At 40.0% G+C, this 12,711-nt stretch overlaps 1 protein-coding gene across 4 annotated transcripts in view; it reads right to left on the bottom strand.

Moving 5' to 3' along the window:
• Positions 1-12,711, bottom strand: part of WDSUB1 (WD repeat, sterile alpha motif and U-box domain containing 1) — a 59,181-nt gene that overhangs the window by 8,783 nt on the left and 37,687 nt on the right. For all 4 annotated transcript variants that reach the window (XM_051849524.2, XM_051849525.2, XM_070070826.1 and 1 more), the window contains one exon: positions 9,489-9,629. In XM_051849524.2, the coding sequence (XP_051705484.1) occupies positions 9,489-9,629 (141 nt within the window). The remainder of the gene's footprint in view (positions 1-9,488; positions 9,630-12,711) is intronic.

Raw genomic sequence — 12,711 nt, 5'->3', positions numbered from 1 at the left:
TATCAACGCCAAAAATAAAAAGAAAGGGGGATCTGTGGGGAGCAACCCGGACTGGACTGAGTTACTGGAATTAAGACTTATTCTATGCATCTGCTCTCCCACAATATGGCGCTGGGAGAGAAGAAAACAGCTTCTACACAGCTGCCTCTTGCCAACTTGAGTGATGACCTCCAGGAGCTGATCCTGCTCCTGATTGGAGGAGAGCAGCGTACTCGGCGTGTGGGCAGCCGAGTTAGGATTGGCGGAGGAGGACTATAAAGGAGGAGAGAGACGGCATGCACCAGGAACATCTAAGGGGAACATCTATCTGAAGGAACACCTGTGCAGCCCCCGAGAGAGCCAGCTGGCGGTGTGCCGCTCCCCCGCGGAAGTGGGGAATGTGGCAGGGGGAACTGCCCTTCCACGGAGGTGGAAGGGACGGTAGCCAACCCGGGAAGAACCAGCAGCAAACCCGGGGAGGGCCGAGCAGACAAAAGAACAGTGCAGGGTCCTGTGTCGTTCCTCCACGAAGACGGGGAGCGACATAATGGTGCCGTGACTCGGATATGAAGCCTAGGCAGGGCTTAGTGTCGTTCCTCCACGAAGAGGGGGAGCGACAGGCTATAAAACATAACCAAATTTCAAAATGTCAGTTTTACTCTATTAGTGACCACAGATCAGGGAAAACATATTTGTCTTTTTGGGACTGGCTTATTTCACTAAGTATAGTGGTTTCCAGGTACATCTATTTTGTTTCAAAAGCCAGGATTTTATTTTTTTACAGCTAAGTAGTAGTCCATAGTGTAAATATACCATAATTTCTTTATCCAGTCATCAGTTGATGGACATATGGTTGATTCTGTATCTTAGCTATTGTCAATTGAGCTATAATAAACTTGGGGGTACAGGTAACTCACATACTGACTTCATTTCCCTTGGGTAAATTTCCAAGAGTGGGATGGATGGGTCATATGGTAGGGCTATATTCAGATTTCTGAAGTTTCTCCATACTGTCTTCCATAGTGGCTTTACCAGTTTACATTCCCACCAACAGTGGATTAGGGCACCTTTTTCCTCACATCCTCACCAACATTTGTTGATTTCTGTATGAAAGCCATTCTAACTGGAGTGAGGTGAAATCTCATTGTAGTTTTGATTTGCTTTTCCCTGATGGCTAGGGATCCTGAGCATTTTTCATGTGTCTGCTGGCCATTTGAATTTCCTCTATGGAAAAATGCTTATTCAAGTCCCCTGCCCATTTATTAACTGGACTATTTTGTTGTTGCTGGAGTTTCTTGAGCTCTTTAGAGATTCTAGATATTAATACCTTATCAGTTGCACAGCTTGCAGATATTTTCTTCCATTCTGTCGGTTGCCTCTTCACTTAATATTGAGTGTTTCCTTTGTAAGGCAGAAGTTTCATAGCTTGTTATAATCCCATTAGTCTATTTTTGCTTTTACTGCCTATGTTTCTGGGGTTTTTCCAAGAAGTCTGCCTATGCCAATATCTTAGAGAGTTTCTCCAATGTTCTCCTCTAGTAATTTGATGTTATCAGGTCACAGATTTAGATCCTTGATCTATTTTGAGTTGATTTTTTTTAATAAGGTGTAAAGTAGGGATCTTCTTTCATACTTCTACATGTGGAGATCCAATTTTCCCAGCATGATTTGTAGAATGGACTGTCCTTTCTCCAGGGATTTACTTTAACTCCATCAAATATTAGTTTATTGTAGATATATGGATTGATTTCTGAGGTTTGTATTCTGTTCCACTGGTCTACATGTCCATTTTTGTGCAAGTCCAGGCTGTTTTGATGATAACTACCCTATAGAGTGTCTTGAAATCTGGTATTGTGATGCCTCAGACTTTGTTTTTGTTAAAATTGCTTTGGCTATTCAGGGTCTCTGGTGTCCCCATATGAATTTTTAGCATTGTTCTTTCTAGATCTGAGAAGAATGGCTTTGCTATTTTGATTGGGATCACAGTGAATCTGTCTTCTATTTCTTTAATGTTTTATAATTTTCATTGTAGAGATCTTTGACATCCCTGGTTAAAATTTATTCCAAGGTATTTGATTCTTTTTGTAGCTACTGTGAATGGGAATGTTTCTAGAAGTTCTTTCTCAGCCATGGCATTGTCCATATATACAAACACTATTGATTTTTGTGTGTTGATTTTTTTTTCCAAATCATCTCTCAGTGGAGTCTTTGGATCCCCTATATATAGAATCGCAGCTAGGGATAGTTTGACGTCCTCCTTCCCAATTTGTATCCCTTTGATTTCTTTTTCTTGCTAATGGCTGTGGCTAAAACTTCCAGGACTATACTGAATAGCAATGGTGAGAGTGGGCATCCTTGTCTGGCTCCAGATCTTAGTGGGAATGCTTCTAAACTTTTTCTCATTCAATAATATGCTGGTCAAGGGTTTGTCATAAATTGTATAGAGCAATGTTCCTTCTATACCCAATTTGTTCAAAGTTTTCATTTATGAAAGGATGTTGTATTTTATCAAATTCTTTCTCTGCATCTATTGAGAAAATTATATGGTTTTTATTCTTCAGTTGTTAATGTGATATATATTTATCAATTGTTGTATGCTGAACCATCCCTGCATACCAGGAAAAAATCCCACTTGGTCCTGGTGAATGATCTTTCTGATGTGTTGTTGGATTTGATTAGCTAGTACTTTACTGAGGATTTTGGCATCTGTGTTTATCAGGGATATTGGTCTACAGTTCTCCTTCTCTGTTGCACCTTTTTCTGGTTTAGGAATTAAGGTGATGCTGAGACCGCATGGAAGGAGTTTGGGAAGCTTTTCTCCCTTTCAATTGTTTTGAATAGCTTAAGAAGAATTGGAATTAGTTCTTTTTTAAAGGTCTGGTAGAATTCAGCAGTGAATCCATCCAGTCCTGGGATTTTCTGTTTAGGGAGGGTCTTTATTACAGATTCAATCTGTGTCTTGTTTACTGGTCTGTTAAGGTTTCCTTCTGTCTTCACGACTCAATTTTAGTAGACTCTATGCATCCAGGAATCTGTCCATTTCTTCTAGGTTTCCCAATTTGTTGGCATACAGCACTCTTTCAATTCTTGGTGATTCTTTTCAGTTCCGCAGTATCTGTCATTACATCCCTGATTTTATTGATTTGGGTCTTCTCCCTATCTTTTGGGTTAGTTGTTCTCTAATTTTAATCACTTCTTTTGTAAAAAGCTATGCAAATGAGTTAACATCCATTTATTAGCCTCAAAAGGAATAAAGGACAGACAGGGAATACCTGCCTGATGCAAAGCTCTCATTTCTGCTCCTCACCTCCCCCTCATAGACATTTAGATTTTAGGTTTTCTGTTATTCTAGTCAGATTTTTTTTTAATAAAACTTTGAAAAAATTGCCATGGTCATTTCTGTCCATTCAATCCCCCAGAGAAATTTTCTAAGAGCGAAAAGTAAACATAATGAAGACAATAAGTGTTTATTGGGATGTGGAAGTGGCCCAACAGTAACATGCACACCCACTTCTATTAAGTTGGCACTAAGTGGTAAGAGCTGTCTTTCAACAGGTTCCAGGCTCAATGCCATGAAGTCCTATCCTGCATGAGAAAATGAAAGAACATGCTCTGGGGCACCACTGCCGAGTCAATAAAAACCACTTTTAAAATGCATGCAGCCTGCCCCATGTGTTGGTGAGCAACATTACAAACACAAATACCTGGAATGGTACAACTAAGCTCTGCCGGCGACTGCTGCCCAGAACAAAGGCCCCGTGTTCTCCACCACTGGACTATTTTGTACCACGCACATGCTGCTTTCACAAATTAAAAGATGAATCGAAATTGATATACATAAACAGTTCTTGGAAGTACACCTTTGGAACTCTACAGAGAGGGAAGCACCAAACTAGGATCCTGGGCTGGCAGGAATTAGCTTAAATTTATCAATAATCACAATATAAATTCGTTCAATTCTATTTGAAGATAGGAATAGGTGTTAAATTAACACAACTACAATTCTCACAGCACCACAGGAAGGTTAAAAATGAATTGGGTAATGAATCCCCATGAATTATGCTAAGCAGGGAAAAAACACCAAAAGGTTGTTTTACTGCGTGATTCAGTTCATGTAACATTCTTAAAATAACAAGATCTCAGAAGTGGACAGATGAGTGGAATGTAGTTAAAAAAAAAAAAAAAAAGCCACAGGCACAACCTTGCGGTTTGGAAACTGCTGTGTCTTGACTGCAGTGGTGAATACAGAAATTCCAAATGAGATATAACTGTCCAACTTCATGCACACAAATAAAAACAAGGAAAACTGGGCAAATCTAAATGAGATCATGGAGCCTATCAACGTGAACATCATGATTGTGATGCAGTACAACACTTGGGGGCAGAGGAAACCAGGCAAAGTATAGAAGGTATGTCTATTATTGTTTCTTACAAATGCATGTTGAATCGACAGTTATTTCAATGAAAATAAATGGGCAATACCAGAACAGTTAAAAATGAATGGCATAGGGGCCGGTGCTGTGACACAGTGAGTTAAAGCCCCGGCTGCACCACTTCCTATCCAGCTCTATGGTATGGCCTGGGAAAGCAGTGGAAGAAGGCCTAAGCCCTTGGGCCCCTGCACCCACATGGAAAACCCAGAGGAGACTCCTGGCTTCAGATCTGCGCAGTTCTGGCCGTTGTGGCCATCTGGGGAGTGAACCAGCGGATGGAATACCTCTCTGTCTCTACCTCTCTCTGTAACTCTTTCAAATAAATCTTTAAAAAAATGAATAGCACAATATTAAATAGTAAGCAAGGCTATGGATCAATGAGAATATTTACACAGCTGGTAGAAGTGCAAAATGATTCAAACTCTCTAGAAAATAATTTATGTATCCAGTCCCAGAGTATAACCAACAGAAATGCATACTATGTCCACAAAAAAGCATATGCAGAAAGTCAACAATTCCCATCAACAGCAGACTGAATAAAGATATTATACTCACATAGTGGATTCCTATAGAAATGAGACATACTTTATGTAATAATATGGAAAATCTCACACATTTAATGAAAGACCTAAAAGACACATTTTATGACTCAACAGAAAACTACTGTATTACACACTAAAGGACAAAAATTTAAAAATTCTCCAATTCAAGATAGAAGGGAACTTCTTTTAGGCAGTTTAATTAATGCTAAAGTTGAAGGCTTTCTCCCTATGAGCAAATAAAGGTGAAAATGTTTACTTCTCATCACTTTTCAAAACTACTGGAAATCCTGGCCAGTATGTCAAGAAAAGGAAAAAAAAATTGTATTTATTTTTATACAACCATCTACTTGTAGATGGAGCCATCATGTGTGAAGAAAGTTGTCTTAAGGTCTTACCACAAAGCTATTAATAAATGTAGCAAAGTCAGTATACACGATCAACAGTACTATTACCAGCAAGTGGAAATTTTTTAAACTCTGTAATGTTATAAAAACATGAACTACCTAAGAGTCATTTTAATAAAATATGTACTGAACAAAATTAATTCAGAGCACTGTTAAAAGGAGACCCCGTGGCTCAATAGGCTAATCCTCCGCCTGCAGCACCAGCACCCTGGGTTCTAGTCCCAGTTGTTCCTCTTCCTGTCCAGCTCTCTGCTGTGTCCCGGGAGTGCAGTGGAGGATGGCCCTGGTCCTTGGGCCGTGCACTCCATGGGAGACCAGGAGGAAGCACCTGGCTTCAGATCAGCACAGTGTGCTGGCCATAGCAGCCACTTTGGGGGTGAATCAACGGAAAAACGAAGACCTTTCTCTCTCTAACTCTGCTGGTCAAAAATAAATAAATGAAGACCTAAATAAATATAGAGACATCATCATGTTCATGCACTGAACTATCATTTTCAAATTGATCTACAACTTACCCCCATCCCAGTGAAAATTCTGGCAAGGTTTTTCTGTGTAAGTGTTTCTAAAATCTATATGGAAATGCAAACAATCAAGAATAGCCAACACGGGTTTCAGGAGGAACTGTCAGATGACTGGTACTTCCTGCTTGTGAAACTAATTACAAAGCAACAGTAGTCAACGCATTGTGGTAATTAGTGCAGAAACATAAAAGATCATGGAAAGTTTAGAAATAAACTCACAATATAAAGATAGCTGATTTCAACAAAGACGCTAAGAGTAATACAATAGGAAAAGGATTTCTCAATAAATCATCTCAGAACAAGTGGCTATCCATTTTAAAAAGGGTTACTCTTATGTCAGACCATACACAATTAATCTGCAATGAATTACAGCCCTAAACATAAAACTACAGGATACTTAGAACATAACAAATTTTTGAAATCTTTGGGGTAGGGCAATTTCTTAGGCCTCCAAAGATATGAATCAAAGTGAAAAGTAATTTAACTTCATCAAAATGAAAACGTTTTTGCTCCAATTTAATGACACCATGGAAAACTGATTACAGCCGGTGCTGTGGCGTACTAGGTTAAGCCTCTGCCTGCAGCTTCGAGTCCCAGCTGCTTCACTTCCAATCCAGCTCCCTGCGAATGGCCTGGGTAAGCAGCCTGGTTCGTGAGCCCCTGAACCCAGTTGGGAGACCCAGAAGAAGCTCCTGGCTCCTGCTTTGGATCAGCTCAGCCGATGTGGCCATTTGGGGAGTGAACTAGCAGATGAAAGACATCTCTGTCTCTTCCTCTCTGTTAAAATAAAATGACTAGGCAAACTACAGACTGGGAGAACATAGGCAACACACTATCTTATGAAAGAGTTGTATCTGGAATTTATAAAGAACTCCCTCAACCCAACACTAAAACAACCCAATACAAAATGGGCGAAAAGAGTTCAAGGCATACTTTACTTTAAAAAGGTACATGAATGGGTAATAAACACATCAGAGACGCTTGGCACCATTAGTCCTCATGGAAACTAAACTACAAGTGCGACAAGAACCACTTCAAACTCACCAAAATGGTAAAAATTAAAGACTAACAAACCAACTGTTGGCAAGGAGTGGAGAAATAGGAATTCTCAGTGGGTAACTTAAAATGGCTCAACTGCACTGAGAAACATTTGGCAGTATAGTCAAAGCTAAATATTCACTCACCATACAGTCTAGCAATTCCACTCAAATATTTAACCAAGAGAAATGAGACATGAACAAACATTTGTAGACAAATGTTAGAGTACTTAACTCGTAACAGCCACAAAGTGGAAGAGATCTAGAAGTCCACTTACAGGTGAATGAAAGCATTATGGGTCATCTTTTCAACGGAACACTACTCAGCAAGAAAAACAGATCCCTGATCCATGTAACAAGATAGATCAATCTGGAAAACATCCACTGAGCGAAAAAAGCCAGACACAAAAGACATGATGCTGATTCTGTTTATATGAAATTATAAAAATAGCTAATCTACAGTGCCAAAAAGCAGATCAGGCCAGGATGGACTGGTTAAAAAGGGCACAAGAGAACTTTCTAGCATGGTAATATTTATATTTTTATTGGGATGGTGGAAACATTCTTTATCAAATCTTAACGAGTATGTTGCACAGTGGTTCAGATCCCACTCAGATTTGGTTTTATGTTACTGATCTAGCTTCCTGCTAAGATGGTGGCTCATGTACTTGAGTCTCTGCTGCCCACACATGGCACCTGGATGGAGTCCAGTCTCCTGGCTTTGGCCTGGCCCAGCCTTAACTGTTGTGAGCATTTGGGATGTGAACCAGCAGCTGGAAGATCTCTGCCTTTCAAATAAATAAAAATGAATAAATAAAACTTCACAAAAAATTTGTCATCAAGCATATATTTAAAATACTGAGAAGACTGAAAATTACACCTCAATTTCATCAAAAAAGTTAGATTATACAGCTGCACTGTCCAATACATTAGACAAATATCCTAGTTAAATATAATCAAAATGAAATAAAATTCAGATCCTCAGCCACATTTCAAGTGCTTGATAATTACAGTATGTCTGGTGGATATTAAAAACATTCCCATCATTAAAATAATGTTCCCTTGGACAGCAATGTTAGAGGATATAATTAGACACCTGACAAGCTTGATATCTGTATGTTGATACATCAATGTTGCAAAAAATAATTTTGCAACTAAAGAGTGACCTTAAATCTTACAGAAATTAACCATGAGTTTGACCTCATGCAACAAGACTAGGCACCTTTCCTCTTAAAAACCAGCCTCAACCACTATAACTTTAAAACCATTTTCTTAATCTTTAATCCTGTTATTAACATCTTTTTAGTATATATTGTAACAAATATGACATATACAATTATATATAATGATTGTTACAAATATAAAAGATGCTAATAAGGGAAGCTGGGTATGGTGTTTATGGGACTCCTCACACTGTACAATTTCATTTGTAAACTTAAAACTATTCTAAAATTAACACTATTTAAATGAGACACAAACTGAAAACATGCATTACTCAAAAACATGGAAAATCTTCCTCTTGGTATTTGTGTTTGGTCCCCATTTTTGAGAAAGGTCCTTCTACCCCACCCTCATGACATCGCGATGTTGACATATAACCCTAGCCCACGCAGTGGAGCCAATCCCAAGTTCCTCCTTCCAGCTTGTAATAGAGTACGACTGGCAGGGCATTGGACCAGAAAGAATGGCAGAGTGGTCCCCCTTTTGCAGGTCAAACCAAAATGTGTAAAAGGCACAGTGAACATCACGGAAAGTAAAAATTGAGAAATCTCTGAAGAAATAAAAACACTGCGACACCAAGTCTCCATGTCACTTTTTCCTGAGACTGATGCTTATAAATCAATTGCCATTTCTGTTTAAATTTATCCAAGTTTCTTTCAATGCAAACAAGAGTCCTGATATACCAAAACCAAAAATATACAGCCACTGCTATATAAATGGAAAATTTCCCGGCCTGAAATAAAAACAGCTGACATTCACTGAGTGCTCACTGTATGCAGGTACTATTTTAAGTACATAACATACATTAATTCATTCAAACTACTATTAAACAAGAAAAATTGGAGTTATAAAATTCAATGATGACAAAACTGTGGTAAAACAGATCTACTTCAATATATTGCTGGGAGCATTCTAACCAAGGTTCTTTTTTCTAGACAACAATCAAGTAACAAATCTAACAAAATTAAGGAAGACTCTTCCTACTCATAAAATATATTTCCCAATTGACTAATTCTGCTTTGGGGCACGTATCCTGTGGAAATGGCCTAAGTAAATGTAGACAGAACCAAACATGTATTGTAACATCAGCACAGTGCTATTTACAATACAAAGATTTGCAAACATACATACACACCAACTAGTAGGAGAGTCGAAGTGGAACTAGAGCCATGATGGACTAAAGCAGTTACAACTGAAAATAGTTTTTAAAAGCAGAAGCTATTTATGAGATATAAAACATGAATTTTTAAATTTTCCAAATTTAAGCAAACTTAAATTGAATTGCCTTCATTATGTACTGACGCAACACATAACACAGCCTTCCCCTCGGGATGGAGGGAGCCACACGTACCTGACGCAATGACAGGCTCTTTCATAAGTTCTCGAGTTATTGGGCAGATAAATTCATCAGGAATTCCAGAAGAAAGGGATTTCGCCTGGGTCCTGAGCTCTTCCACTTTCCTCAGCACTTTATTACGCAGCCCTAGAGATTCTGAAGAGAAATCATCTGTTAGGCCTGGAGAGCTACTGGTAATCCTGATGCAACGAAGTCTCCAGCAAACACACATTTTATCTAGTCCAACCCAGAATCTTCATTGCGCCACAGCACTCTTCTTTACGATTACTTAGCCAGTGTTCGTAACATACAATCTATGGTTAAAACGCAACAGCAGCTAGTGCAGTTTAAATATCTCAGATTCTAAAAGTTCAAGAATTTTAGGTTGCCAGATCTTAATATAATCCACAAAACCAAAAGATTCATTATTATGGGTATTTACACAACAAAAATTTTTCTCTAAAATCATTTTTAAACTACCTCATGTTAATTACATAAAATTTCATGTTATAATATTCTAAAACTATGAAGTTAAATATATTTTCTGATTCTTATATGAAAATCATAAAGCCCACCTGTATGTACAAAACTTCACAAATTTCATTTTTTACCTTACTTTTCAGTTTTACAAGGTCTAGTATACTGAATGCTGGGAAATGTTTACATTTGTGAAACCACCTGACAATGCTGCTGTAGGCTGGGATGTTGGGACTCACGGTGGTAGAAGAAAAAAAAATCACATTTCAGGATGCTTCCTATTTCCCAACAAAAGCAAAACCAGCCTGCTCTCTGCAGGGAGCCAATGCTCCACGTTCTCGACCTCCTTTTGTCCCAGACAGTCTCTCAAAGGAAGCCAGCCATGCTGTCCTCTGCCCAGCCAGAGGGCAGGTCTCCACCTGGGTAGACAACATCTTCCTCAGGAGCTAATTTGCTGGTGGTCCCATCAGAAGACCAGGAGTTTGCTAAGTTCAGGGTTCCTCAGCTTTACCACAAACACCAATCACCCCTGTGACACCCAGGAGGACAGGGGAGTCGGGCGGAATAAGGGCCAAAAGTAATAGACTGCTCAATCTACCCGGGGGCCTGGTGCCCAGAGTTAAACCAATGTGGCAGTCGGGCTAGCTGCTGATGGCTGCTGTGACTTCCATCTTACAGAATTCACTGAAACCAAATAGAGACTTTCACACAATTATTAAAAGCACAACACAGAATTCCATGATTTCTTGACATGCCGAGTTTGCATAAATGAGTCACAGAGATTCCCTGAGATTCCTATGAGATCACTAGCCAGATTCAAGAGGAAACCATTGCCAAGACAGAAGTGCCTATTTATGGAAGGGTGCCTCTAAAATCAAGCATGCTGTTATCTGCCCACCACAGTCGGTCTTAATGCAACAAGTCAGAGAAACACTCACTCCCATGGTTTATTGGGTCCATGTATTCCCAGGATTGGGATTCTCCCCTCCAAATTACTGCATTTCCCAAGGGTCGGCAGAGTTGCCCTTTCTTTTTTTTTTTCCAGCTGAGAGGCAGAAACAGAGACAGAGAGGGGAGCTGCCATCTGCTGGTTCACTTTCCAAATGCCCACAACAGCGAGGGCCAAAGCCATAAGCTGGGAGCCAAGAATCCAACTACCTAAGCCATCTCTGCTGCTTGCTAGGATTTACAGTGGCAGGAAGCTGAAGTCAGGAGCCACAGCCAGGAATCAACCCCAGGTCCTCGGATGTGGAATGCAGAACACTTAACCATTAGGCTAAATTCCTGCTCCCTGAACTGCGTATTTTTACTTTGCCAGGCAAATACAATGGAGGGTTTAAAAGAAGTTAGGATGGACCATGTGCTCTAAGTAAGGAGTGAAATCAGAGTAGAGACAGATAATTAAACAAGTAAAATGAACAGAAAAAGGTTTGGGAACGGTGAGGACTGACTGCAGTATGGGTACTAGAGGACACGATGGCAGAAACACCTGACTGCTATGCTTCCTGATACCTTGCCCAGTGAAAATCCTCCACCTGTGCACACACAGGGCTTGACAAACTAGCTCCTGATTTTTTTTTGTATGTGTGGAACACGCTGCCATTAGACATAGCCATCTCATTTAAAGAGCTAACTAAACTATTCATAATAAAAACACAGACATTTAATATTCTGGAACAAAGATCTTTTTCCTATCAAAATATTATATATTTGTACTAACATTTTGAGTGCTTACAATAGTTACAATAGAGGATACAGGAGGTCTACTTCAAAATGCTCTAGGTAAGAAAAGGTTCCATTAGGTGTTATCCTTGTCCAGTTTTAGGGCTTTCAAAGCAGAGTCGGAGCACCATGCTCTCGGGAAGCATTTACCAAACCACGTCCAGAGCTTCACCATACCCCGGACACAAACAGCTCCTCTGCACTGGGGGTGGGGATAAGCATGATAAATCTGACTGCTCCATAAGCGCAGTGCAGGCAAGGGACTGTCTGGCTCGGGCTTACCACCATCCTGAGGAAGCATCTGCTTCTCTACAGGTTATAATGGGCACGAGCTCCAGTGCCTTCCTTTTTCCCTCGTACGTCATCCTGGAAAATTCTGTCATTCTAATAACCATCTAATGCACAAAACAACATAAAGCAAGGCTCTGAAAAGCCCTGAGGAAACAGATGCTGAGTGGGTTCCCGGGGTTGCCATCCTGGAAGATGGGAACGACAGCACAGAGCAGAGATCTGCATGCACGAAGGGAGAGACACCATTCACTGGCGCCCTTTACTCTCCCCATGTGTGTGCTGGGAGGGTCACCGCCACAGCAGCGGTGGAGACTGGAGACAAAGGCTCCCCAAGCACCTGCCTGCTCGCTCAGTCACAGAACAACAGAACCAAACGCTAGCTGCTGGCAAAGACGACTACAGAACTCCTTCCAATTTTTTTAAAGAAAATTTTATTTTAAAAAGCAAATTTCAGAAAAGAATGACCAAGATAAAATATTCAGAGAGAGACATGAAGACAAGACAAAAATGATATTGGCATAAGAATGGAAAACACAACTCCAGGTATATCAGGGATTTTTAAAGGGAGATTTGGAGAAGATAGTGGTAGAAGCAGTCTAATTTTTTTTAATGTCTCTGAATCAAAGCAACTTGATGGCCAACTCAAACCCCATGGAGAAAAAAAGGTAGCCAGACAGCCTCACAAACCTCACAATGTGAGTGACTATGGACAAACCACCAGTGTCCACGTCTGTGTGGACGACATCTG

Source organism: Oryctolagus cuniculus, chromosome 3, assembly GCF_964237555.1.
Source record: "Oryctolagus cuniculus chromosome 3, mOryCun1.1, whole genome shotgun sequence".
NCBI lineage: Eukaryota > Metazoa > Chordata > Mammalia > Lagomorpha > Leporidae > Oryctolagus > Oryctolagus cuniculus.
Note: the sequence above shows the minus strand (reverse complement) of the source record. Positions and strands in the feature narration are given on the sequence as shown.